This window comes from Loxodonta africana, chromosome 2, assembly GCF_030014295.1.
Source record: "Loxodonta africana isolate mLoxAfr1 chromosome 2, mLoxAfr1.hap2, whole genome shotgun sequence".
Classification (NCBI taxonomy): Eukaryota; Metazoa; Chordata; class Mammalia; order Proboscidea; family Elephantidae; genus Loxodonta; species Loxodonta africana.
The window spans coordinates 60,998,077-61,023,412 of NC_087343.1; the positions used below are offsets into that span (position 1 = coordinate 60,998,077).

General features: G+C 37.6%; 1 protein-coding gene across 6 annotated transcripts in view; it reads left to right on the forward strand.

The window, feature by feature from the left end:
• The window catches only part of GPBP1 (GC-rich promoter binding protein 1), a 123,773-nt gene that overhangs the window by 66,854 nt on the left and 31,583 nt on the right, over nt 1-25,336 (forward strand). For 4 of the 6 annotated variants that reach the window (XM_023545469.2, XM_023545468.2, XM_023545470.2 and 1 more), the window contains 4 exons: nt 16,264-16,387; nt 16,521-16,744; nt 20,961-21,027; nt 22,015-22,074. In XM_023545469.2, the coding sequence (XP_023401237.1) occupies nt 16,264-16,387; nt 16,521-16,744; nt 20,961-21,027; nt 22,015-22,074 (475 nt within the window). Of the gene's footprint in view, nt 1-2,098; nt 2,203-16,263; nt 16,388-16,520; nt 16,745-20,960; nt 21,028-22,014; nt 22,075-25,336 lie in introns of those variants that run through there. The other 2 variants (XM_064272167.1, XM_003408046.4) reach the window with 2 other exon arrangements.

Sequence of the window (25,336 nt, forward strand, 5' to 3'; positions counted from 1 at the left end):
GACTAGGTCATTGGCAAAAACCCAAGAGTCAGTATAATTATAACATGTCTAGTTCTTAAGAGTGTTTAAGGCAAGGGTCACAGCTTTGTTTTGAGCCCGTTGTGCTGGCTGGCACTTATTGCCCCATTTAGTCTACCACAGTTGTTGGGGCTGGATGGCTGCTGCTGCCCGGTGGGCACAATCATCTTTTAACTTAATTGAACCATCAGTGAAACAGGCCTAGGCATGTGGGGGAACTTCTGTGATTTGAGGTTCTTATTAAGCCAGTGGCTTTGTTGCAGGTAGTAGGGAGGGAATCAGGTTTACCCCAAAGTGTAGTTGTTGCTACTTGATGCAGAACTGAGATGTCCCTAGGATCAGGCCAACTGTACCATCAAACACTGTTTTCATTTGACCAGTGAGTCCTGGTGGGCCCTTTTTTGGTTAGTTTTTAGTGTCAGCTATTACTCCAAAAAACAAAACAAAAAAACCCCACTGTCGTCGAGTCGATTCCGACTCACAGGAACCCAGTTGTTAGTTGCCGACAGGTTGACTCCTACTCATGGCAACCATCTCAAAATGCGAATGTCAGGCCAGAGAGTCACCAGGCTTCTATGGGTCAGGTGTTTAATTTCAACAACACAACAACTCAGCAGTAGTTTATGAACTGTCAAAACGAGAATATTTGATACCTATGTCAGGTAGATAGCACTGTATTGTGAGATAAGCTCTCATACTGTTTCTAGAGCCTTTGTGGCACAGTGGTTAAAAACTCGGCTACTAACCAAAAGGTCAGCAGTTTGAATCTACCACCTGCTCCTTGTAAACCCTATGGGGCAGTTCTACTCTGTCCTGTAGGGTCACCATGTGTTGGAATCAGTTCGACGGCAATGGGTTTGGTTTTTTCTTTTCTTCTTCTTTTTTTTTTTTTTTTTGTGGTTTACTGTTTCTGCTAGAGCACCTGGGAGGGGTTGGGGATTAACTCTTTACTTGTGGCCTTCCCTGAATGGGAGAATTTTGAGCATTTTCAGTACAAATATTTTTTTGTTTGTTTGTTTGGTTTTATGTATTATCAGTATCACCTGTAAGCCACAGTAACAGTACATTGATTTGGACTAAAGACCTTATTCAAAGGGTCGCTTTAATTTCTCTTTGTTACTCTTACCAGTTGATTTTGAGCACCTTTCCCTACTATAGAGGATCCCTGGTGGGATAGTGGTTAAAGTGCTTGACTGCCAGGCAGAAGAGTTGAACCTACCAGTCGCTCCACGGGAGAAAGAAGTGGCAGTCTGTTTCTGTAAAGATTTACAGCCTTGGAAATCCTGTGGGGGCAGTTCTACTCTGTCCTGTAGGGTCGCTATGAGTCAGAATCAACTTAATAGCAATGGGTTTGAGTTTGGTTTTGGTTTCCCCACCATAGGAACACAGACTAAGAAGTTTAACATACTCATACCAGGGGCTACAGTCAAAGCTTCCAGAAGATTACATTATTCCGTCTTCTGGAATAATAGGAAAGTATAGCCTTTTTTTTAGGGGACTGTAGGGGTGACTTATTAGGGGTGACTTGAAGAATTTTTGTTTCTCTTGTTGTTGCCTTCCCCCTTGTATACCTCTAAGCTCTAGCAAGCATTGAGACTCTGGCCTTTCCTGTCCCCAGGCACTATGCTTCTATGGCTTCACCTTGCATTCCTCAATAGTTTCAGCCACCCCTTTGCCTAGTGCCTTCTTCTCCCATGGGAGTGGGTGGCTTGGGTTACCTGCATCCAACAACAACAACAACAAAAACCAAACCCACTGCCGTAGAGTCAGTTCGGACTCATAGCGACCCTATAGGACAGAGTAGAACTGCCCCAGAGAGTTTCCAAGGCTTGAGTCTCTCTCCTTCCTTAAACATACTGGACTTCTTTGTTTAAAGCAGCTGAGGTCTGGTTAGAGGGGAAAAGAAGGGAACAGGGGCATAGGGAAAGAATGTTTCCACATCAGAAAGCAAGGCTCTACATGTACATTCTGCAGGCAACAACAGCTCAGGCTTAACAAATTGACCTCTGGTGTTTTCACCCTTTCCAAAACTATATCCTCATTGCTTATTTGATTTATTTCAGCTTTGGAGACTCCTTGACTCAGCAGCCAGAGCCATTTTGCCTTTCGTCTGGGATTCTATTGTCATGATAAAACATCTATTCCTCCCCCATGAGTATGAACAACAACTAAAGAATGATTTGGGTACCACTTTTCAATCCTACCTCTTGCCAGTTAGTCTTTAAATATTGCCAATTAGGCTCTAAATAGTGAAGGACTCTTATTTCCCATCCATCACTTAGATGAGAGCAGTTGCCACCAGATCCCAGAGAATCTTCTCATATGTCCTAATCTGGCCTATGGAGATCCGTTTCTTTCTTCTCCCAGAAAGCTGTATCTCAGTCAGCATCCCATTCTTATCACCAAAACTGTCAGGGTCTGTGAAGGGTTTGAGATTTTACCATACTTGCAAACTGACAAGCTAGCTTGTTGCTGTTCCATGGATGCCTGCAGAAACCATGAGACTTTGCTTTGCTTGGATAAGCATAGCTTGATCATAGTGGGTCAAATTGTTGTATCTGCTTTGCTAATTTTTAAAAGAATTGTTACAGCAGTATTTGTAAATGAGAATGCCCTGTACATTTTCTTCCTGGTACTGTCTTTATCTGGATTTGGTATCAAGGTTATAGTGACTTCATAGAATTATTTGGGAAATATCTTGCTCTTCTTATGTCCTGTATCTGATTGGGATTATCTTTTCTTTAAATGTTTGGTAAAATTCTGTAAAATAGTCTTGGACAGTTTAATTTACTTTGAAGAGGGTATAGATTTTCGCTGCCAGTGCAGTAGCCACTAGCCACATATACCTGTTGAAATTAAAACTGAAAATTCAATTCCTTTGTTGCTCTAGCCACATCTCAAGTGCTTAATAGCCACGTTTCCAATGCCTATGTTGGACAATACATAGTTTCATCATGGCAGACATTTCTGTTGGAAAGCCCTGATAACAGATTTTCTTAATTTATTAGATTCTCTATTTCTTGACTTGTTTTGATATGCATTTTTTTTCTTAAAAATTTGAATAGTTCTTCGCCAGTTTAAAAGTACACGCACACACACAATATTGTTTTCTTGATTAAAAAATGCCTCTGCTAGCTCTCTTATTTTTATTGTAGTAAAATATATGTTAAAAACACTTACCAATTCAACAGTTTTTCATTAATAATTTCCTGATATTGATTGCATTCATCATGTTGTGCAACCATTTCCACTGTCCTTTTTCCAGCTACTCCACACCATTTACAGAAATCCAGTGCCCCCTAAGCAATGACTCTCTCTTTCCCCTTGCCTTCTACTCCTGGTCTCTATACATTTGCCTATTTCATGTAAGTATCCTCTGCTATATCTTTAGTTATGTGTCCATATTTTCCTAATGTATGTTGTGACTGCTCTCATGATCTGGTTCAGCTTGCCAAGGTTTTGATTGTTTTTATTATGCTTTTCCTAGGACCAGCTTTTGTTTTTCTTGTTCCCCTCAGTTCTGTCTTGGGGTTTTTTTTTTTTTTTTCTTGATTTCTATTTTTATTCTTTTCTTCCTTTTGTTTTACTATTTTAATTTGGGTTTTTAAGCCTATTAATTTTTAGACTTTTGTGATATTAAAATTTCTGTTTATAACATCCAAGTTTAGATTTTTATGTAAACATCAGATATAGCATAGCTTTTTCTTAGTTGAATTTTGAGGTCTTAACTCATTTTAAGATTATATAAAGATAATTAAAAAACATATACTTTATTGTGTTTTTGGTTAAAGTTCACACAAAAATTCGTTTCCCATCTGACAATTTCTACACAGATTGTTTAATGACAGTTGTTGTATTTTTTACAATGCGTCAGCATTCTTTTTAATTGCGTTCTGTTTCCAGTGCTCTCGTTTTCCTGCCCCTTTATCTTCTCAGCTTTGCTTCAGAGTAATTGTTGACCTTTTGGTCTCATATAGATGGTTTTTAATAGACCAGCATCCTCATGGATAATATCTTTTATTTTGTGTGCCAGTCTGTTACGTCACTAAAAGGTGACCTCGGGATAGTTTTGGTTCAAGGTTTAGAGATACCCATTTCAGGTGATAGTCTCAGGGAGTCCTCTAGTCTTACCTGGTCCAGTAAGACTGGAGTTTTTAGGAATTTGAGTTCTGTTATGCTTTTTCTCCTGTTCTGTCAGGGTCCATCTATTGTGGCCCTGATGAGATTGGTCAGTAGTGGTAGCTCGGCACCATCTGGCTCTTCTGGTCTCAGGGTAGATGCGGCCGTGTCTTGTGTATGCTTTTAGCCCTGTAGACTGGTTTCTTCTCTGAGACTTTGGTTTTCTTCTTTCTCATTTGTTCCTAATAAGTAGAAACCAATAGTTGTATCTTAGATGGCTGCTTGCAAGTTTATAAGAACCCAGATGCTACTCATCTTGCTAGAATGTAGAGCATGAGTTTTATGATGCCAGTTGCCTGAGTTTTCCCATGAGACAAAGGTCCTGAGCTTTCACACCCTTGCTTATTAGCTCATGGTGATACCAGATTTTAAATCTAGGTAATCTGATTTCAGAGCTTTCTCCCTAAGCACACACTTTATAATCCCAACACTATTTAGTCATCAGCTTTTCCCCACCCTTATTTGCAGTTCTAAAATCTGGAAAATTCTGAAAAGGTGAAGCGTTTTCATGATTTGTTTTCCATTAAAACCTGACAAATAGGAGGCTGTGTAGTCTCTTTTTTAAATTCCACCTGATGTGAATATTCATGTTTCACTGTAAAAAGGTACTTGTTTGATTATGAAGCATTTCACCATATTACAACCAGTGGCCCTCAAATTGATTCCAATTTATGGCGACTCCATGTATTTCATAGTAGAACTGTGCTCCATAGGGTTTTCAGTGGCTGATTTTTCGGAATTGGATTGCCAAGCCTTTTTTCCAAGGCACCTCTGGGTGAACACAAGCCTCCAATGTTTTGGTTAGCCACCAAGCATGTTAACTGTTTGTACCACCTAGGGACTTCATTATATTACATTTCAAAAACCTATAAAATTCTGAAATTAAAGCTGTCCGGTCCCAAGGGCTTCAGGTGAGGAATTGTGGACCTATACTCAATTCCTAATTGTATTTGGATTTCTTTTTTGAACTCTTGTTCTTTATTGATTTGTCTGATTTTTGTCTGAACCAGACTTTTAATTATGGTATTTTTATGATTCATTTAATATTTAGAATGGCTTAAACCCTCTCATTATTCATATTTTTCATGGCTGTTACCATGTTTGTTTTTCTAGGTAAACTTCATTGCATCAGGTTTAGAGGATGGTAACTTACTGGTATTTTGATTAAGATCACATTGAATTTGCAGTTAAACTTGTGGCAGCAGTATTTTCAAGACTTGTCTTTTTCTAGTGCTGTGAATTTTTTTTTTTTTAAACCTTGGTTCTGCACATTTGTCGATACTTCTATCCTGCATACTTTATCTTTTTTATTGCCATTATGAAAGGTAGCCTATCTCCTATTATACTCTTGAACTGGTTATTTTGGTATATGAGAGAGGTTTTGAGGAAACCTTTAAAACTTTTTTTTTTTAAACAGCTATGAAGGTATAATTTACCTATTTTAAGTGTCGAGTTTGATTTTTAGTAAATTTGAACCATAATGCAGCTATTATTGTAATCCAATTTTGAAACACTTCCGTCCCTACAGAAAGTTCTTCATACCATTTGTATTCAATCCCTGTTCCTACAGCTCCGGTCACTATTCTGCTTTCTGTTCTTACTGATTTGTCTTTTCTAGAAATTTTATAGAAATGGAATTATGCAAAACATATTCTTTTGGGTCTGTCTTCTTTAACTTAATATAATGTTTTTTGAGGTTCATCTACACTGTAGCATGTTTCAGTACCTTTTTTTAATTATATGGGTATGCCTCATTTTCTTTACCCATTCACTAATTGGTAGACATTTAGATTGTTTGCAGTGTTTGCTGTTACAAATAATGCTACTAAGAACATATATATGAGTCTGTGTGGACATGTTTTCATTTCTCTTGGTTAGATAACTGGACGTGGAATGGCTGGTTTGTATGGTTTGTGTGTTTTAGAGAGACTGTCCAGAAACCCTGCAGAGTAGCCATGCCATTTTACATTCCTACTAGCAGTGTATAAGGGTTCCAGTTTCTCCACATCCTTGACAACAGTGGGTATTATTTTTTAAAGAAATTAAGAAGAGAAAAAATGTGTATGCACACGTACAATCTTTTATATTCACACAGCATACCATTTCTGGTGTGCTTCATTCCTTCCTGTGTATTTGAGTTGCTGTCTGGTGTCATTTCCTTTGTGCCTGAAGGGCTTTAGCATTTCTTGTAGGGCAGGTCTGTTGCTGCCAATTCTTTTGGTTTTTGTTCATTTGAGAAAGTTTTTGTTTTGCCTTTACTTTTGAGGAATTGTTTTTCTCGAGAAAGAATTCTTGATTAAAAAGCTTTTTCTTTCAGCATTTTGAATTTGTTTTTCTGTTGCCTTTTGGCTTATGTTGTTTCTGACGAGAAGCCAGCCTTTAGTGATGATGTTATTCTCCTATTCATAATGGGTCATTTTTCTCTTGCTTTCAGGATTTTTCTGTTTGTCTTTTAACAGTTTGACTATGATTTATCTCAATGTAATTCTCTTTTTGGGGTTCATTTAATTTATTACATCTGTAGATAAACATTTTTCATCAAATCTGGAAGGTTTTTGGCTGTTATTTCTTTGAAATTTTTTTTCCTTTCTACTTTTCCTCTTCTTTAAGTCCCATTATCTATACATCTGTACATCCCATTATCTATACATCATCCCACAGGTCTCTGAGGCTCTGTTCATTTTTCTTCAGTCTTTTTTTTGCTTTGTTCTTTGGATTGGATAATATATGTCAGACTGTCTTCAAGTTTACAGATTATTCCTTCTACCGTTAAAAGTATGTTGAGCCCTACTAGTAAATTTTTCTTTTTGGTTATATAACTTGTCAACTCTAGAATTTTTGTTTGGTCCTTTTATATAGTTTCTTTTTCTCTTTGAGATTTTCCTCTTTGTTGAATCATTGTCATATTTCTTTAATCCTTTGAACATAGTTTCATTTTTTTAAATATATTTAAAATGGATATTCTTTGAAGTATTTGCTAAATTTCACATTTGCAATCCCTGAGGATTCGTTTCTGTTGACCACTCCCCTGATAGAAGTCACACTTTGCTGTTTATTTGCATGTCTCGTGATATTTTTGTATGTCCAGTCTAAAATTGGCCATTTTAGATAATATGACTCTGGGTCCCATCCTTCTCTCTCTCTTTCCTTCCCATCTGCTCCTTTCCCTGTCTCCTTGGTGTCTTACATGTACTTATATTGCAGAATTTGTGTCTCACAATCACTGATATATCTCTCTTTACTTCCTAGAAGTTGCCTGCGCACCTGCATAGCCTTAATGGCCAGCCAGTCATTTGAACAATGAGGTTGCATTCAAACACCATAATACTTTAATCCTCTACCAGTAGATCTCATGTTTCCCCTGTGCATCCCTGTAATTTCCCAGTCATTCATGGATATGTAGGAGAACATACATAGTTCTTCAATGGATAAATTTCTGACTAGTATACTGCTCACCCCAACTGGGACATCAACCTCAGATGCAGGGACGAGGATTTTCCCCATTGATGTCCTACCGGGTTTGTCATTTTTAGCCCAGAAAAGGCCGTGTGTTTTTACCCAGCCCTAAACCCACTCTGCACCTTCTGTCGGCAAAGATGCTGATGTTCTGGCCAGCCTCATCTGGTTTAACTGCTGCCCTTTTGGCCGACCAAGCTTGGGGAGTAGTGGGTTGCCTAGGGGAACTGCATTAGTCAAGAAGGTTGCAAACTTTTGGTGTTTTTACCTGAAGCTTTAGCAATTTTAAAATAATAAACACTTCTCAATTTGCTTTTTGACTCTGGTGAATTTCCAGAGTCCTGAAATGATTGTTTTTTGACAGTTTCCTTCAGTTTTATACTTGCTTTATATGGAGCAGTTGTCTCTGGCCTCTTCTTGCTGGCCTAGCTGGAAGTTTTTCAAACATTGGATTTTCACGTTAGTTCTACCAGTAAATTGTATGACCTTGGTTAGGTGATTTTAACCCTCATGATTTATATATCTGTTATCTATTTATATATCTATTATCTATTCCTGTCCTGCATACCTCCCCCCCCTTTTTTTTTGGATAAACATTTTTGGAGTATCTCCTTTTGCTAGACTTTAGGCACTGGGGTTCCAAGTTGAAGTCATTCAGTTTAGTAAGAATGACAACCTAGAAACCCAATGCCGTCTAGTCGATTCTGACTCATAGCGACCCTATAGGATAGGGTAGAACTCTGCCCCATAGAATTTCCAGTGATGCCCATAACGAGTGTGAGATGCAGTGATAGTGCAGCAACATACAGTGCTATAAAAACACATAACAGGTCCCCTGACACATACTGGAAGAAAAGGGCAGTGTTAGGGAAATATTTTTAGATGGCATGGGGTATGTGTTGATTTTGAAGTATGAAAAGCTGTTAGCCATTCCAGAGTTGTGTGTGTGTGAGAGAGAGTGTGTGTGTGTGTGTGTGTGTGTTGAGAGGGGGCATTGAGTGAGTTACATAAGTAGATGAGGTTGGGCAAGTTCAGGTCATGCAATGGATTTATTCTAAAGGTAGTGAAGGAACCGTTGAACATTTTGAAACAAGTAACGTGTAGATGAATGTGTGTTTAGAAAACTCACTTTGGTAGCAATTTGAGAATAGCGGTGATTGGTGGGAGGACTATATGAATCAAGGAGACTGATTAAGATGTTCTTGAGAAATAATGGTCTTAACTAAGTGCAGAAGGAGAAGAGGACAGAATTGAGATGTTTGTGAGGTAGAATTGATTAGATTTATTGCAAATTTAATAAGGAGGCTTTGGAGAGTTGGGGTATCACTTTCAGGTTCAGGTGATGGTATTAGTTACTAGGATCTACAAACCCACAAAAGTGATGGAGGAGAGGATAAGTTTTCAACTTGTTTGAGTCTGAGATGCCCAGGAGACATCAGTTTGAAGTCAGTAGGCCACTTAACGCTCAGGGGAAAGATATGGGCTTGAGAGAGAACTGGAAGTGATCAGTATGTAATTAAACCTTGGGAATGTATGACTGCATACGGAGAGAGTACAGAATGAGAAGAATAGATTGAGGAGAGGTGCTTTCCACTCCTTTCTAGGTGTAGGGGAAAACCAGATGTCCAGAAATTTAAGGGAGGAGAGCATTTTAAGGAGGAAAGAACCTTGTCAATATATAATGTCACAGAAAAACCAAACAGGTTAAGAATTGAAAGAGGACCATTGGATTCCGCATAAAAGAGGCCAATTTGGCTTTGTCAAAAGCAGTATTAATGGATTGATTGTGGAGACAGGCATCAAATTGCAGTGCGCTGAAGAGAGTGAAGGAGAGATGGAGTAGACTGGAAATGTAATGAGAGAAATTAGGGTAATAGATGAATATAGTAGTGTCTTTCTACTCCTGGCCTCCCCTGAAGATAAGTTTCTTAAGAAATGCTAATGAGAAAGAAGTTGAAGACAAGTCAGAGGAGGTAATTAATGGAGTGAGATCTTTGAGGAGGTGAATGGGAATGAAATCTGGGGCACACTTGTAATCATTAACATTGGACCAGAAGGAAGAGACCTTTGCTTTTTTACCTGTAGACAGTACCATCAGGATAAAATGATCTTGTCCAAATTCACTATTCTGGGGAGTTACAACCTGGTGGTTTAAAATATGTCTTGTGTCAAAACAAGGTAAACTTTTCTCTAACTATAAACAGCCCATTGTCTTCAGCAATGATTTTTTTTTTAAATGTGTGTAGTTTTAGATTTATGTTCACTTTGAATATGAAGAACCTAAAACCATAAAACTTAAGAAGAATATGAGTAAAGTAGAATGTGAAAGCAGAAAAAGTGATGTCTTAAATTAGCAGAGGTGAATTCTTGGGCAGATTTCTTGGTGGATTGGTTGCAGGTTGGTAGGTAGGAATATTGTATATCATGTCATTAAAACATATTTGGTTTAAGTTTTCCCTTCTGTGTATAAGTGTTTGTTATTGGTACATTGTTTGTTATTGGTATTCCTTGGCTTCCTTACTATGTTCTTTAAAATACATTGCCCACAAAAGGAAAGTATCTTCTACGATAAAAAAATAATTTAAATAATTAATGAGGCCATAATTTGGATTGGGGAGAGAACACTGTGTGTATTCCTTTCTCCTTCAAATTTTTGCCTGAAAAGAGGGAACTGACAGGGAGATAAAATTTTGGAACAAATTTTAATCAGTTAATGGGTACTTAGGTATGTAGATTAGAGTCGGGATATGTGTGTGTGTGTGTGAAAGAGAGAGAGAGAGAGTGTTAATAAGCTATTGAGAGGTGATGTTAGGGCTTCATTTATTTAATCTCTAGTTTTTGGGTAGTGGGCCACAGCTTCAAGGGACATAGCTGTTGCAGTAAGATGGTTTGTTTAACAGACATTGAAGAGATGGTGTGTGGTAGTTACAGAGATTTGATTTGGAAAGAAAAAAGCCAGATCTACTAAACAAAAACCAAATGCCTGCATTCAAAGATATAAAAGTTAGTGGGGAAGTCAGAAAAGTAGGCTCATCCTTTTGTGTGTCTGTGTATGGGTGTGGGTGGGGTGAATAATTATGGGTTTTGAAACTTGACATCCAGTTTGGAAGTGTTTATGTTTCAGAAACTCTCATAAACTTGGTGGAGTATATATAGATTAAAAAAAAAAAAGAGGACAGTTGTTAGTGGCTATTAAAATTAACCTGTGGCCATCAAGTTGATAACCACTGCTAACCAAGAGGTTGGCAGTTCGAATTCACCAGGTGCTCCTTGGAAACTGTATGGGACAGTTAGTTCTACTGTGTCCTTTACGGTCGCTATGAGTCGGAATTGACTCTGTGGCAGTGGGTTTGGTTTTTTTTTCCCTCGGTTTTTGCATTGTGTCTCTTGTTCCTGTTTCATTGCCTGTGTACTAGGTGTTCAGTAACTGTTGAATGACTATATGGGTAATAAGTTTGTCATTTAAAATAATTTTAATAATTTTTCCTAAAATAACCTGGGAAAATTGTTGGCAGTCTGAAACTTCTGAAGGTTTCATATTTGAAATGAAAAAAATCATTTCAGTTTGATTTTTGGGTAGGTAATAAATCAAAGGACCTCCTTTAAGTTACTTGAGAGCATTTCTTTTGTTCCCAGGTATGAAGAATGAAGAATAGGAGAATGATGTTTCAAATAGCAAAATTTAAATAATCTCTATTATGGTCCCTTTGACAAAAATCACTGGGAATTTGAGCTGAGAAAGTCTTGTTTTTTGAGTATTGTTAATATTTTGTTTTCTTTGATTATAAAGCCTCTTGCCCCAACCTCCACAATTGTGTCAAAAATCTGTATTCAAAAAAATAAATAAATAAATTCTGTTGTATTTTTGGTGAAAATATACACAACAAAACAGGTTCCCATTCAACAATTTCTTTACATAATGTTCAGTGACAATGGTTACATTCTTCACATTGTGTCAACATTGTCATCATTTCTGTTCTAGTTGATCCATCCTCATTAACTTAGTCTCACTGCCCCCAACCTTTTCATCTATGCTTTAGAGTAAACTCTCGTCCATTCAGTTTCATGTAGATAATTGTTTCAGAACAGCACAGTACTCAAGGTGACACTGTTTACTTGTTTATTTAGTTGAGAATTTGCGCAGCAGAGCATATACCAGTTCAACAATTTCTACATGTACGGTTCAGTGACATTGATTACATTCTTTGAGTTGTGCAACCGTTCTCAGCCTCATTTTCCAGGTTGTTCCTCCTCTATTAACATGAACTCACTGTCCCCTAAGTTTCCTGTCTTTTGAGTTGCTCTTGTCAATTTGATCCCATATAGATAGATCTTGACAGTGCAGTGCTCAAGGCAGATAATCTTTTTTTTTTTCTGTTCAAACTTTTTTTAAAAAAATTATACTTTAGGTGCAAGTTTACAAATCAAGTCAGTCTGTCATACAAAAACATACATATACCTTGCTATGTACTGCTAGTTGCTCTTCCCCTAATGAGACAGCATACTCCTCCTCTTCACCCTGTATTCCTGTGTCCATTCAGCCAGCTCCTGTCCCCCTTTGCCTTCTGATCTCACTTTCAGATAGGAGCTGCCCACAAAGTCTCATGTGTCTACTTGAGCCAAGAAGCTCCTCACAAGTATCATTTTCTGTCTTACAGTCCAGTCTAATCCCTGTCTGAAGAGTTGGCTTTGGGAATGATTCCAGTCTCGGGCTAACAGAAGGTCCAGGGACCATGACCTTGGGGGTCCCTCCAGTCTCAGTCAGACCATTAAGTCTGGTCTTCCTATGAGAATTTGAGGTCTGCATCCCACTGTTCTGCTCCATTAGGGGTTCTCTGTTGTGTTCCCTGTCAGGGCAGCCATCAGTTGTAGTTGGGCACCATCTAGTTCTCCTGGTCTCAGGCTGATGTAGTCTCTGCTTTATGTGGCCCTTTCTGTCTCTCGGGCTCGTAATTACCTTTCAAGGCAGATATTCTTTAGTAGTTAAACTGTTGTTTGGTTTTAAGAAGACTTTTGGGGATATTTTTAGTTTAAGGTTTAAAGATTATCTCAGGGCAATAGTTTCAGGGGTCAGTCAATCTTTATGGGCTCCAGAAAGTCTGGATTTCATGAGAAGTTCTCTTCTACATTTCCCTCCTTTTGTTTAAGATTCTTCTATAGGATCTTTGATCAAAATGTTAGTAATCCTGACTGGCACAAAGGAGAATGAAGAAAACCAAAGACACAAAGGAAAGATCAGTCCAAAGGACTAATGGGCCACAACTACCACAGTTTCCACCAGTCTGAGCTCAGAAGAACTAGGTGGTGTCCGGTTACCACCACTGAGTGCTCTGACAGGAATCACAATAGAGAGTCCTGGACAGAGTGGGAGAAAAATGTAGAACAAAATTCAGATTCACACACACACAAAAAAAGACCAGACTTGCTGATGTGACAGAGACTGGGGAAACGCCAAGAGTATGGCCTCTGGACACTCTTTTAACTCGGTACCGATGTCACTCGCCAGGTCTGTAGGGTAAACAATAACATGTGAGGAATGTGCTTTGTAGTTCAGTCATGTATACGAGACTAAATGGGCCCACGAGCCCAAAAGCAAAGATGAAAAGGCAGGAAGAGACAGGAAAACTGGACAAACGGAAACTAGGATCCCAGGGTGGAGAAGGGGAGAGTGCTGACACACCGTGGGCTTGCCAACCAATGTAAGAAACAATTTGCGTATCGTTTAATGAGAAACTCATTTGCTCTGTAAATTCTCACCTAAAGCACAATTAAAAAAAAAAAAGTTCAGTAGTGGTAGCCGGGCAACATCCAGTTCTTCTGGTCTCGTGGCAAAGAGTGCAGTTGTTCATGGAGGCAGTTAGCCACACGTTCCATTTCCTTCTCCTATTCCTGACTCTCCTTCCAAGATTTCCAACTAGTTGGCCTGATTCAGTCATGGCCGAGGAAGCATCACCAGAACAGACCCCCATTTTAAAAATTTGGGTGGTTCACCACAGTACCCGGAATGGCAAAAATGACAGATTGAAGCCCAGTTAGAAACTTAATCTCTCTCTTAGAAAACAAGGGCAGCATACGTGTTACATTGCAACGAAATCTCTTGCCCTCAGATTTGGGAACAGTATTGCCCAGCTCAGAGATGGCATCACATTGCTCAAAGATGGTGCCCAACCATGCTGCTTTGAATGTGTGTTGCTCTCTATAGTCCAGTGATCCAGTCTCACATATCAGGCTCTGAAAGGACTTACTACACCACTTCCAATTCTCTCCTTCCAGGGCTTTGACCTGTAAATTTTCCTGCCCTGTGTACAGTGGCGAATCACCCAGATTGTAAAGCTTTTGCTCTGTTCCCGTTAAGCTTTCTTGGGCATGACTTGACTGAATCTGTTAGAACAGGTTCCAAGCCCTGCCTTCTTCCTCTGTTCCTCCAAGCGAATTGAGACGGTTTGTTGTACCTTGTGGCCTTTTGCAAGCTTGTAAGCCTTCAGGCACTATATAAGGAACTAGGAGGTGGAACTGGAAACACTGAACAAGTTATTAGGGCTGGAAACACTGAACAAGTTATTAGGGCAATTAGCCAGGATGTTCCATGAAACCAAGACCCTAAACCTCCAAACAGAGGAACCAAATCCCATGAGGTATGTGGTTGTACATTGCAGCCTTAACAGCTGTTCTCTTTTTTGTTTTGATTGTCATTGCTGTAAATATATCTATACCATTTACCAGTTCAGCTTTTTACAGGTATATAACTTACGGACAGCAATCACATGAATTGGATGTGCAACCCTATCCTATTCAATGTGATCTTTCTATCACTGTAAATCAAAAGTTGGTACTCTCCATGAACAGTAGCTCCCCCAGCCCCCACCCCTAATAAACTTTGGTCTCAAACCAAGAAAACTAATCCTGTGAGGTGGCTGGTTATATCTAATAAGTACCAGCACCTGTAACCCCTGTTTGCTTAACAGAATTTCTTGATTCTAGTTAAATATAAGCAGAACCAAATTTCAGGCATTGTTTTTAACAATTATCCTATTGTGACTTAAAACATGGGTACTTAACCCAAGTCTTTTAATAGAAGTTGTAATTCAGAAGTAGGTATACGATTGACATTCAGATAACTCATCAGTTCATGCAGTTAGCTCCTCTGGTCTCTGATGGGAACTTCAAAATTAGATTTATAGGTAGCCTGATGCCTGCCTGAGTGATTCGTCACAGCTTTACCAAAAGGCCTTACCCATTTGTTTATACCAGCAGTATACAAGTATGTCTCTTTTCTCAATCTTTAATATCATTAAATTTTATCTTTTTAATTTTTGCCTATCTGGTCAAGAAATACCAGCCTTGCTTTAATATGCATTTTCTAGATTACTCAAGAAAGTGGCTGTGTTTTATGATTTTTGGTTCTTTGTATTTCTTAGGATTGCCTTTTGGTATCTCTTGCTTGTTTTTTCTGTTTGGTCATCCTTTGTATTGATTATATTATAGAGCTCTTTCTGTATCTTTTGCTTCTTAATCCATTGAATTTTATGTGTTGAAAATATTTCCTCACAATCTGTTGTCTGTCTGCTTTATTTGTGTCTTGTAACAAAGTTTTTCAAGTCATATCTGTCATTTTTCACCATGTTTTCTGCATTTTAGGTCTTGAGACATTTCTCAAGAATTATAAATATATTCTCTTCTTGATAGTTTTGTGTCTGATGTTTAGTTCTTTACATAGGATTTATGTGAATGATATGAAAGAATTCTAACCTTATTTTTCTTCTTCCCAGTAGGTACTCTCGTTTTCTTTCCTATTCATTTGAAATGCCACCGTAAATCAAATTTCCATTTATATATCTGTACGAGTAGTGTGCTTTATTATCTGGCATGGCAAGTGTGCTCTCCCACTCTCACCAAAAATTTTTGGTAGTTTTCATACATTTTTTTCTTTCAGATGACCTTGAGTCCATTTGTCAAAATCAATTTTTTTAAATTGGGGTTTTACTAGATTAATGGATTATCCAAAAAAAAAAAAATCAAACCCATTGCTGTCAAGTCGATTCTAACTCATAGCAACCCCGTAAGGACAGGATAGAACTACCTCATAGGGTTTCCAAGACTGTGAATCTTTACAGAAGCAGATTGCCACATCTTTCTCCTGTGGAGTGGCTAAACCGCTTGGCCCTTCGGTTTGCATCTGAGCACTTAACCACTGTGCCACCAAGGATCCTTTTTCTGATGTAGAAAAAATCTTGAACCAGAGGGAAATGTTTAAGTAGTGTGTGATACAGAATTTTTTTTTTTTTTTTTTAAATAAGAGAAGCGTACGATATTTTGCCTTGCTTCTCTTACAATGGCATTTTACCTTTAAATAATTTGGATAAGTAGGTGTAGTTGTTGAACTGTTTCTGAAAAATACTCTTATTTCCATTAGAAGAAAATGAATCAAAAATGAAATCCATCTTGTGTATTTAAAGTTAACACTTACCAAACACTTTGGAAGTAAATACAGAATGTTCCTTTTAGCCACTGAAAATTTTTAGATATAAATTAAGATGGAATATTACTAGTTTTTAGTGTCAGAGTTAGGTTTTGTAAGTATATTTACCTCTATGCTTATAATTGTTTCAGTCGTCACTGAATTTTGAGAAGCATTCTGAAAACTTTTCATGGACAGAAAATCGTTATGATGTGAATCGTCGACGACACAACTCTTCAGATGGCTTTGATTCTGGTATTGGGCGTCCTAATGGAGGTAAAAATTTGCTAAAGATGGCTGGCATTTAAGGATCATTTTTTTCATGTTGTTTTAAGAATGTTTTGTTACTCAGTCTTCAAGCATAACTATCTTCTTTGAATTTATAACACTTTATTGTTATTGAATAAAGGTAATTTTGGAAGGAAAGAAAAAAATGGATGGCGTACACATGGAAGAAATGGTACTGAAAACATAAATCATCGAGGGGGATACCATGGTGGAAGTTCCCGTTCTCGTAGCAGTATTTTCCATTCTGGAAAAAGCCAAGGACTACATGAAAATAACATACCTGACAATGAAACTGGGAGGAAAGAAGACAAGAGAGAACGAAAACAATTTGAGGCTGAGGATTTTGTAAGTGTCTTATAATTTTAATACAGATAAGATTTTTGCAGGTGTCTTTTTAGCATCTAACTCTCTCCTGACATTTTATTAGTTCAGCTCATTTTCTACAGGGATAATACTTCCCACAGATAATTTGTCCAATTATTTTTAATTCTTAAATTTTCTGAGGGCTTTTTCACAATTCTTCCCCTTCCATTTTCTTTTCTTTTGCTCTTTTTTTTTTTTTAATTTAAAGCCTCGTGGGGCTCCTTATTTCTAAGGCCCATCGTATGACCTTTAAAAACTTTCGATGTGTTTATGTCAAGTTTTATTCCTTATAGAAATTTGAACAGCTTTACTTAGAGCTTAGTGGCTTATTTGCAAGTGCATCATAATATTATCTCTAAAAAAGCTATCAGGCTTTTGGAAGGAATATTTTACAGATACATTCTCTTTTAAATAATACTTGATTATTCACATATGATTCTTAGATTATTCCTAGGATAGCTGTCTTTGTCTTTTCGCTGTTATCTCTCCTCTTGGTTAGGGAAAGCAAACTAATTGTTAGCCTGGGGTCAGATGTAACTAGGAATGTTAACTCCACTACTAAAAATAAGTATAAGCTAATTAAAAACAGCTTTCTCAGTTTTTTCTATTCCTAAATCTTACCATGTGGTTTTCAGGTTACAGAAAAATAGACCTGGTATATAATCCTATTTATCTAGTTCTTCCTGTGGCTCATTCCTGGTAATTCAAAGCCTTATCTAAGGTAGATAGAAATAATTGGTCCTTTATAGTTTTCTTTTAAATGTATTCATTGTTCACTGTTCATTGAACATATCGTACTCATATACTGTAATACTCAGATTCTCTAGATACCCAGAATACATAGGTGAACAATATAGGCAAGGCCTTTACTCTCATCGAGTTTCAATTCTAGTGAAGGCAGTCGGAACACAGAAAGAAAAAGTAATATTTTGCAGAGAGTTTAGACAAGAAGTGACTGGGTGGCCATACTGTCAGGAAAAGCTTCTCTAAGAAAGTAGCATTTAACCTGAGACTTATTGACTGAGGGAATAGTGCTTTGTTAAGACTGAGAGGAAGAGCTAGTGCAAGATGCTGCAATAGGAGCAAGCTTGGTGTGTCTGAGGGGTAAAAGTTAGGCCAATATGGGTAAAGACCAGGTTAGAGAAGTAATAAAGTGTTTAAACTGTGTAGAAGTTTTGCAGGTCAAGGTAAAGAATTTTAGTTTATTTCCAAATGAAGTGAGACGCCTCACTGGAGAGGAATCATGTGATCTGATCTTAGTTTTTTAAAAAAGATACTCTAATTGTTGGGTCTTAAATGGATTATAAGGGAAAAGTGTCCACCTGATCCAAGAAGCTCACTTCTCACCAACATCCCTCTCCAACCCATTGTTCAGTCCAATCCATGTCTGTAGAGTTGGCTTTGAGAATGGTTCCTCTGTCCTGTTGACATCTCCTGCCTGGAGGGGAGATGAGAGGATAGAGGAGGTTAGAAGCTGGCGAAATGGACAGGAAAAGAGAAATGGACAGGAAAAGTGGTGGGAGAGAGCGGGCTGTCTCATTAGGGGGAGAGTAATTGGGAGTATGCAGCAAGGTGTATGTAAGTTTTTATGTGAGGCAGGGAAAACCCTAAGGAGCCCTGGTGCTGAAGTGGTTAAGTGCTCCGAAGCAGTCACAGCAGCTTAGAAGAATACGATGGCTTGAACTGAGTAGTTCTGGTAAATAAAGAGAAATGGTGTTTGGATATGATTTGGAATTAGTTTGAGAGTAGGGTGGGAGTGAGGGAAAGAGAATTTGATGGATTGGGTTCTAGGGTTGGGTGAGTGGTAAAGAAAAGAATAAAAGATTCTCTTAGGGAACTAAACCAAAAGCAAAGAAGTTTCCTGAATAAACTGAATGCTTCGAAGGCCAGTGCAGCAGGGGCAGGGGTTTGGGGACCATGATTTCAGGGGACATCTAAGTCAATTGGCATAATAAAATCTATTAAGAAAACATTCTGCATCCCACTTTGAAGAGTGGTGTCTGGGGCCTTAAACGCTAGCAAGCAACCATCTATCTAAGATGCATCAGTTGGTCTCAACCCACCTAGATCAAAGGAGAATGAAGAACACCAAGGACACAAGGTGATTACGAGCCCAAGAGACAGAAAGGGCCACATAAACCAGAGACTATATCATCCTGAGACCAGAAGAACTAGATGGTGCCCTGACAGGGAGCACAACAGAGAAACCGTGAGGGAGCAGGAGAGCAGTGGGATGCAGACCCCAAATTCTCATGAAAAGACCAGACTTAATGGTCTGACTGAGACTAGAAGGACCCCGGTGGCCATGGCCGCCAGACCTTCTGTTGGCCCAGAACAGAGGAACCATTCTCAAAGCCAACTCTACAGACATGGATTGGACTGAACAATGGGTTGGAGAGGGATGTTGGTGAGAAGTGAGCTTCTTGGATCAGGTGGACACTTGAGACTATGTTGGCATCTCCTGCCTGGAGGGGAGATGAGAGGATAGAGGAGGTTAGAAGCTGGCGAAATGGACAGGAAAAGAGAAATGGACAGGAAAAGTGGTGGGAGAGAGCGGGCTGTCTCATTAGGGGGAGAGTAATTGGGAGTATGCAGCAAGGTGTATGTAAGTTTTTATGTGAGAGACTGACTTGATTTGTAAACTTTCACTTGAAGCACAATAAAAACTATTAAAAAAAAAAAAAAAGACTTTTTTAGGTCCTATAATCAATAACCTTGGAATCTGTGTGCCTTCCCATTTCAGTGGTCCATTTATTTTTCATTTGCTAGTAACCATAAAATGAACTTTTAATAATAAAAAGAAACCTGTAATGATAATTGTACTCTCAAAATGTTGTGAGGGTTAAATGAGTAATAGAAGTAAATCACTTAAAATAGTGCTTGACACGCAGTAAGCACTCAATAAAAGCTAGCTGCTGCTATTGTTCTTATTAAACCCTTACCCCCACTGCCAAGATGGTGGACATAGCTATAACAATCCTAGACCTGAAGTATAGACCCGGGGTATAATTTCGAATAGTATGTTTTTTTTAATGAGTTTATAAACCCAAACCCATTACTGTTGAGTCACTTGTGACTCATGGTGACCCTATGTTTTACAGAGCAGAACTGCTCCACAGGATTTTCTTGGCTGTAATCTTTACGGAAGCAGATCATCAGGCTTTTTTTCTGAGGAGCCACTGGGTGGGTCTGAACTTCCAACCTTTAGGTTAGCAGCTGATTGCAAACTGCTCCCGCCATGAAAGCTTCTAAATGCTCTTTATAACTCCACGCAAAATCCTATTAACCCTATTTAATTTGCATCTATCAAGGGATCACCTGGTGTGCATGCACATTCTTTCACTGCTTTACAGTGATGTCAGTGCTGCATTAATTATTTATTTAGCAAGTACCTTTTATAAGTAAGGCAGGCTGTGTTGCTAGGTAATGTGAAAAATACCTGGTATAAAACTGGAAATTTAGGATTCTAGACAGAAAATGTATCTACTAAGATTAGCTTTATGTAATTTTTGTTAGGTGCCGTAGAGTTGGTTCCGACTCTTAGTGATCCTGTGTACAGTAGGACGAAACATTGCCTGGTCCCGCACCATTCTTAAAATCGTTGTTACGATGCTTGAGCCCATTGTTGCAGCCAGTATGTCAGTCTCTCTCGTTGAGCACCTTCTTTTTCACTCACCGTACCCATTTAATACTCAACTCAGTTTTACTTCTTTTTAGTATGCTGGGCATCATTTAAACTGAAATAAAACTTTGCACCTTCCTTTGAAAATAAGTGTGTCAACTAAAGCACCCAGTGATAAAAACCTAACAGAAGAGTTGAAGAACAGTTAGCCTTTTCCTCTTCACTGCTTTTGGTCTTTGGTCTTATGCTAAGGGGGGATTATTTCTCACATTTTGATGCTAAGACCACATTCACTTGAGCTTGCCTGTTTGTGAATAAACGTTTCTTCAGGTAGTTGGACATGAGGAGAATATTAAGACTCTCTTCCCATTTTTTTCCGGTGAGCAATGAGTATGGATACTAACCATTTTAATGGTTAGCAGAGTAAGCTGAAAGTAAGGTTTACGAGTCTTTAATTGTCAGGAGTGTCCTCAGTTACGGTTCGTATAATTTCAAGATTGCTTTTAAAACATTTAATTGAGAAATGTGAGCCATTTAAACATTTGTTTTATATATTTATTCAAACCTTTCTTCCAGCCATCTTTAAATCCTGAGTATGAGAGAGAACCGTATCAGAATAAATCATTAGCTGCAGGTGTATGGGGTAAGTAATTTCTGATCTATGTTTGAGGGATATAAAATGTTGTTTGCAGGTTTGACTTTTTGTGTGTTTTTTAAATAAACAGGCTAGATTAAAATTTTATCTTTTAAATATTTTTTTGATCTGCTAAGCTTCAAAACTGTTTATGTTTTAAACATTTGTCTTTTAAAAACAAGATATTTTGAAAATGATCAAGTTAATGTAATCAGTTGATGTCATTTTGTGAGCAGCCTGATAATCTAACAACAAAAAACTTAGTTTAAACTAATTTTTAGCTTTTCAGAGTTGAAAACTGATTAACTGAAAAATAAGTACTTCTGATCATAATGTAACATGGAATGAGTCTTTTAAGCTACGAAAATGGTTATACATACAGTTAAAGTAATTGTATAAATTTGCCTATGCAGATAGTCTATAATAGGTCATTTGCCTATTTGATTGTCAAAGCTTAATAGTTTTTCTGGTAGTAACTCTCTTTAAAACTGCTGAGTTGAATTCGATAGCATCTTACAGAAGAGTAAGCTGCACTCATGTAGTACAAATTAGACAGCTTTTTAAAGATTTAAGTGAAGTTTAAAATAATGGAAAAAATTTAAAATACCAAGATTTGACATTTGAAAAATAAAATTAATTATTTGATACCAAATTCAAAGGTGCCGTATCCACTTTGGAACTTGTACACACGTTCATTTGTATTTTCCTATTGAAAATCAACAACTGTTACCAAAACAAAAGGATTGTGGCTTATGACAGCATACTAGTCCTAACAATAAAGGCATTATTTTAAACTTTGCCACTTCCTGTGCTATTCTTTATTGTATTTATGGGGTGTTACTCTGGGGAGTTGTTCTGCTTTCTTTTGATCTCCCTCTTTATTTAAGGGCTTTTTGAGGGTGGGGGCAGGGGGGTAATCAGACACTTTTGTTAGAACCATGTGAATGGCATTGTTTTTTCTGTATTGCAAATTAGTATTTCTGCCACTCTCCCCAGGCCTACACGCCCAGACACACACATACCCAACCAAAAAAATCTCCCAAGCTCCTCTCTTAGGTATGTGTCCTTATTATTCAGTTTTTCTGGGAACAGCTGATTGCATAAGAATATAGAATCACCTGGAAGGTGTTAAATAGAACTCTTAAGAAATTAGGAATAATTTGAATCTGATTAGAATGGAAGTAAATAAAAAATCAAGAATGTCAGCGACAGTTTGTCGTATAAAATTACCTATAGATACTATTGATACTGGTCCTTGGTTGATTTAATAATCTTAGAAATGATTTAAAGGCAAAGACATCTTTGAAAATGATGAGACTAAAATGTATTAATATAAAGATTTTGGTTCTCCTGTTTCAGAGTTGGTCTAAGGATTTTGAGCACTAGTTGAAAAGATGTTTAAAAGGAAGATGCACTCTTTACTGTGTCTTAGGTAAACTAAAAAGTGTGTATGAGAGAAAGAAGATGGTTGTGGCTTGGTTAATTATCAAATTCCCAGTACTTTCCGTAGTAATACAATGAAATGTTCATTGTGTCACACTTCACTATTCCTCTCTCACTACTCCCTGGGTCCACAAATACTGTTTTACCTATTGCAACATTTAAAATAGTTAATGTTCCTGAAGAAGACATTGAGAAAATTTTAGGAAAGACTTCAGTAGAGCTTTCCTAGTGCTACTTCCTTCCAGGTAAGTCAAAGTTTAACAATGAAAATGTAATATGTATAAAAAGAGTAAAAAGTTGTCCCTGAAACTAAATTTTATAGATCAAAAATTGGAAGAGTCTAAACAATATTCCAATTAAAAAAGAAAAAACCTTGACAGGAAGTAAGCTGTTTAAGACTTAGATTTAATTCTAGTGAGAACTTAATTCTTAATTAGCTTTATTGGAAATTCCTTTGTACAATTTATATATGTGACATTTAGTGTTTTGATCTTTACCATGATATCTACTCTTTGGTACATAAAATTAATGTTTATTAGGTAATCCACCTTTTTTCATGTCCTTAGTAATTTAAAACAGGAATTCAAGGTACTTCAGTGTGCCTGTAAAAATTTTTAGATAATTTAGGTTTATGAATTGATTTATTGGGAGTCAGGGAAGAGAAAGGGAATGATGTTTGTTTTATGTATTTGTATGCAATTTGCGACCTAATTAGTGGCTATTGATTTTTATGTTTTTAAAAGTTTTACTAACTATTTTCCTGTTAATAATCCACCATGTCATCAACATATAGGCAGCACTTAACATTTAGTGCTTAAGATACTAAGTAATGAAATAATCGGTCACTAGTAATTGTTGACCTGAGTATAGGCTTGTTTCAGTTCAGCACATAATTTTGTTTATTCCTTGATAATTTGATGAACTTTCCTGATTTTTGCCCATATTTGATATACTACTTAGGAGCAACACGGTTCATTTTTAAGGTTTTTTTGTTCATTATTTAAGTGGTTTTTATTTGAAAAGTATACCTCTTTAAGCCTGTTCTTTACATGAGTATTAAAAGGAAAAATACCATTGCTTTACTACTGACATAAATTATAACAGTAAAACTCATTCTGCTTAAAATAAAAACCTATTACAAATTAAATAAAAACATTCGAAAACAATTCAAACAGCATCAGTCTATGTAGAAATTATCTTAAACAGATTGCTATTCTGAATCAAAATTAGTGATCACAATAGGAATTTATTTTAATTGCTGTGGTACAGATTCTTTGAGTTTGGTATGTATCTTATGTGACTTAAGTTTTCTCTTCAAATTACTAAGAAAACTTGGTTAGTTGAATAGTATTTACCCTTCATTTCTCTGTGTTTTTGTTTACACATTCAATTTGCCTCCTTTGTCATGATAATGAGGAAACAAAATTTGTAACAAGCATCAGTGTGATGGTAAAGGAAATTCGGGGAGACCCTGATGTCACTTAGTAGTGCACACTTAGAAGGCTCTTAACCTGAGCATTCAGTATAAGCTTATTATTAGTATTTTTAGTTAGGAATGGAAACCCTTTAGAAATTATATCTGGCACAACTGCTTTTATTTCCACTCTCTCCAGAAGGATGGTTTTTAGGAGCGTTGCCTTTGGAATCAGACACATCTGACTCCTAACATTAGATTTTCTTCTTAATTGGTTATTTAGACTTTGGGCAGATTACTTAATTTCTTAAGCTCTGTGGGTGAATTTCTTCCACTGTGAGACAGAGATGATGGAAAAAATCCTAAGAAACAGCATTCTTAAGACTTATTGTTTATTGTGTAAAATCCTTGAGCGTGTCACAGGTGTTTAAAAGACAGAAAAAGGGTTTTTAGGTAAAAGAATGAAGTAGTTTATGCAGTGATTGAATCAGAAATATATGTATGCAGATGGGGGCTATATGGAAAGAGTTGTGAAACACAAGAGGACAAGGAATTGAGATGTCAGCTCTGAATTATACGTGTGGCCGATTTTACTGTGTACTTTATGTGGAGGTGGTATTCTAAATCTGATCAATCTTCTGAAGTATTGGCCTAATTCCCCTCTTCCACTGACTTTGTATTTAAGGAATAAAAAATTCTTATAGGCATCGAAAGAACACATGCATTAAAGTCAATTGTTGTCAGGTTACAAGGTTACAGTTGTTTGTGTGGATTCTGATGTGAAAGAAATCCAAAACTCACATCAGCCTTCAGTTGTGTGTGTGGGTGTTTTTTTTATTGTGCTTTAAGTGAAAGTTTACATATCAAGTCAGTCTCTTACACAAAAATTTATACACACTTGGCTATATACTCCTAATTGGTCTCCCCCTAATGAGACAGCACACTCCTTCCCTCCACTCTTTCTTTTAGTATCCATTTGGCTTCTGTCCCCTCTACCCTCTCATCTCCCCTCCATACAGGAGATGCCAACATACTCTCATGTGTCTACTTGATCCAAAACGCTCAGTCTTCACCAATATCATTTTCTGTCCCATTGTCCAGTCCAATCCCTGTCTGAAGAGTTGGCTTTGGGAATGGTCCCTGTCTTGGGCTAACAGAAGGTCTGGGGATCATGACCACTGGGGTGCTTCTGTTCTTAGTCTCAGTCAGACCATTAAGTCTGGTCTTTTTTATGAGAATTTGGGGTCTGCATCTCACTGCTCACCTGCTCCCTCAGGGGTTCTCTGTTGTGTTCCCTGTCAGGGCAGTCATCCCTTGTAGCCAGGCATCATCTAGTTCTTCTGGTCTCAGGCTGATGTAGTCTCTGATTCATGTAGCCCCCTTCTGCCTCTTCGGCTGATAATTACGTTGTGCCCTTGGTGTTCATTCTCCTTTGATCCAGGTGGGTTGAGACCAATTGAT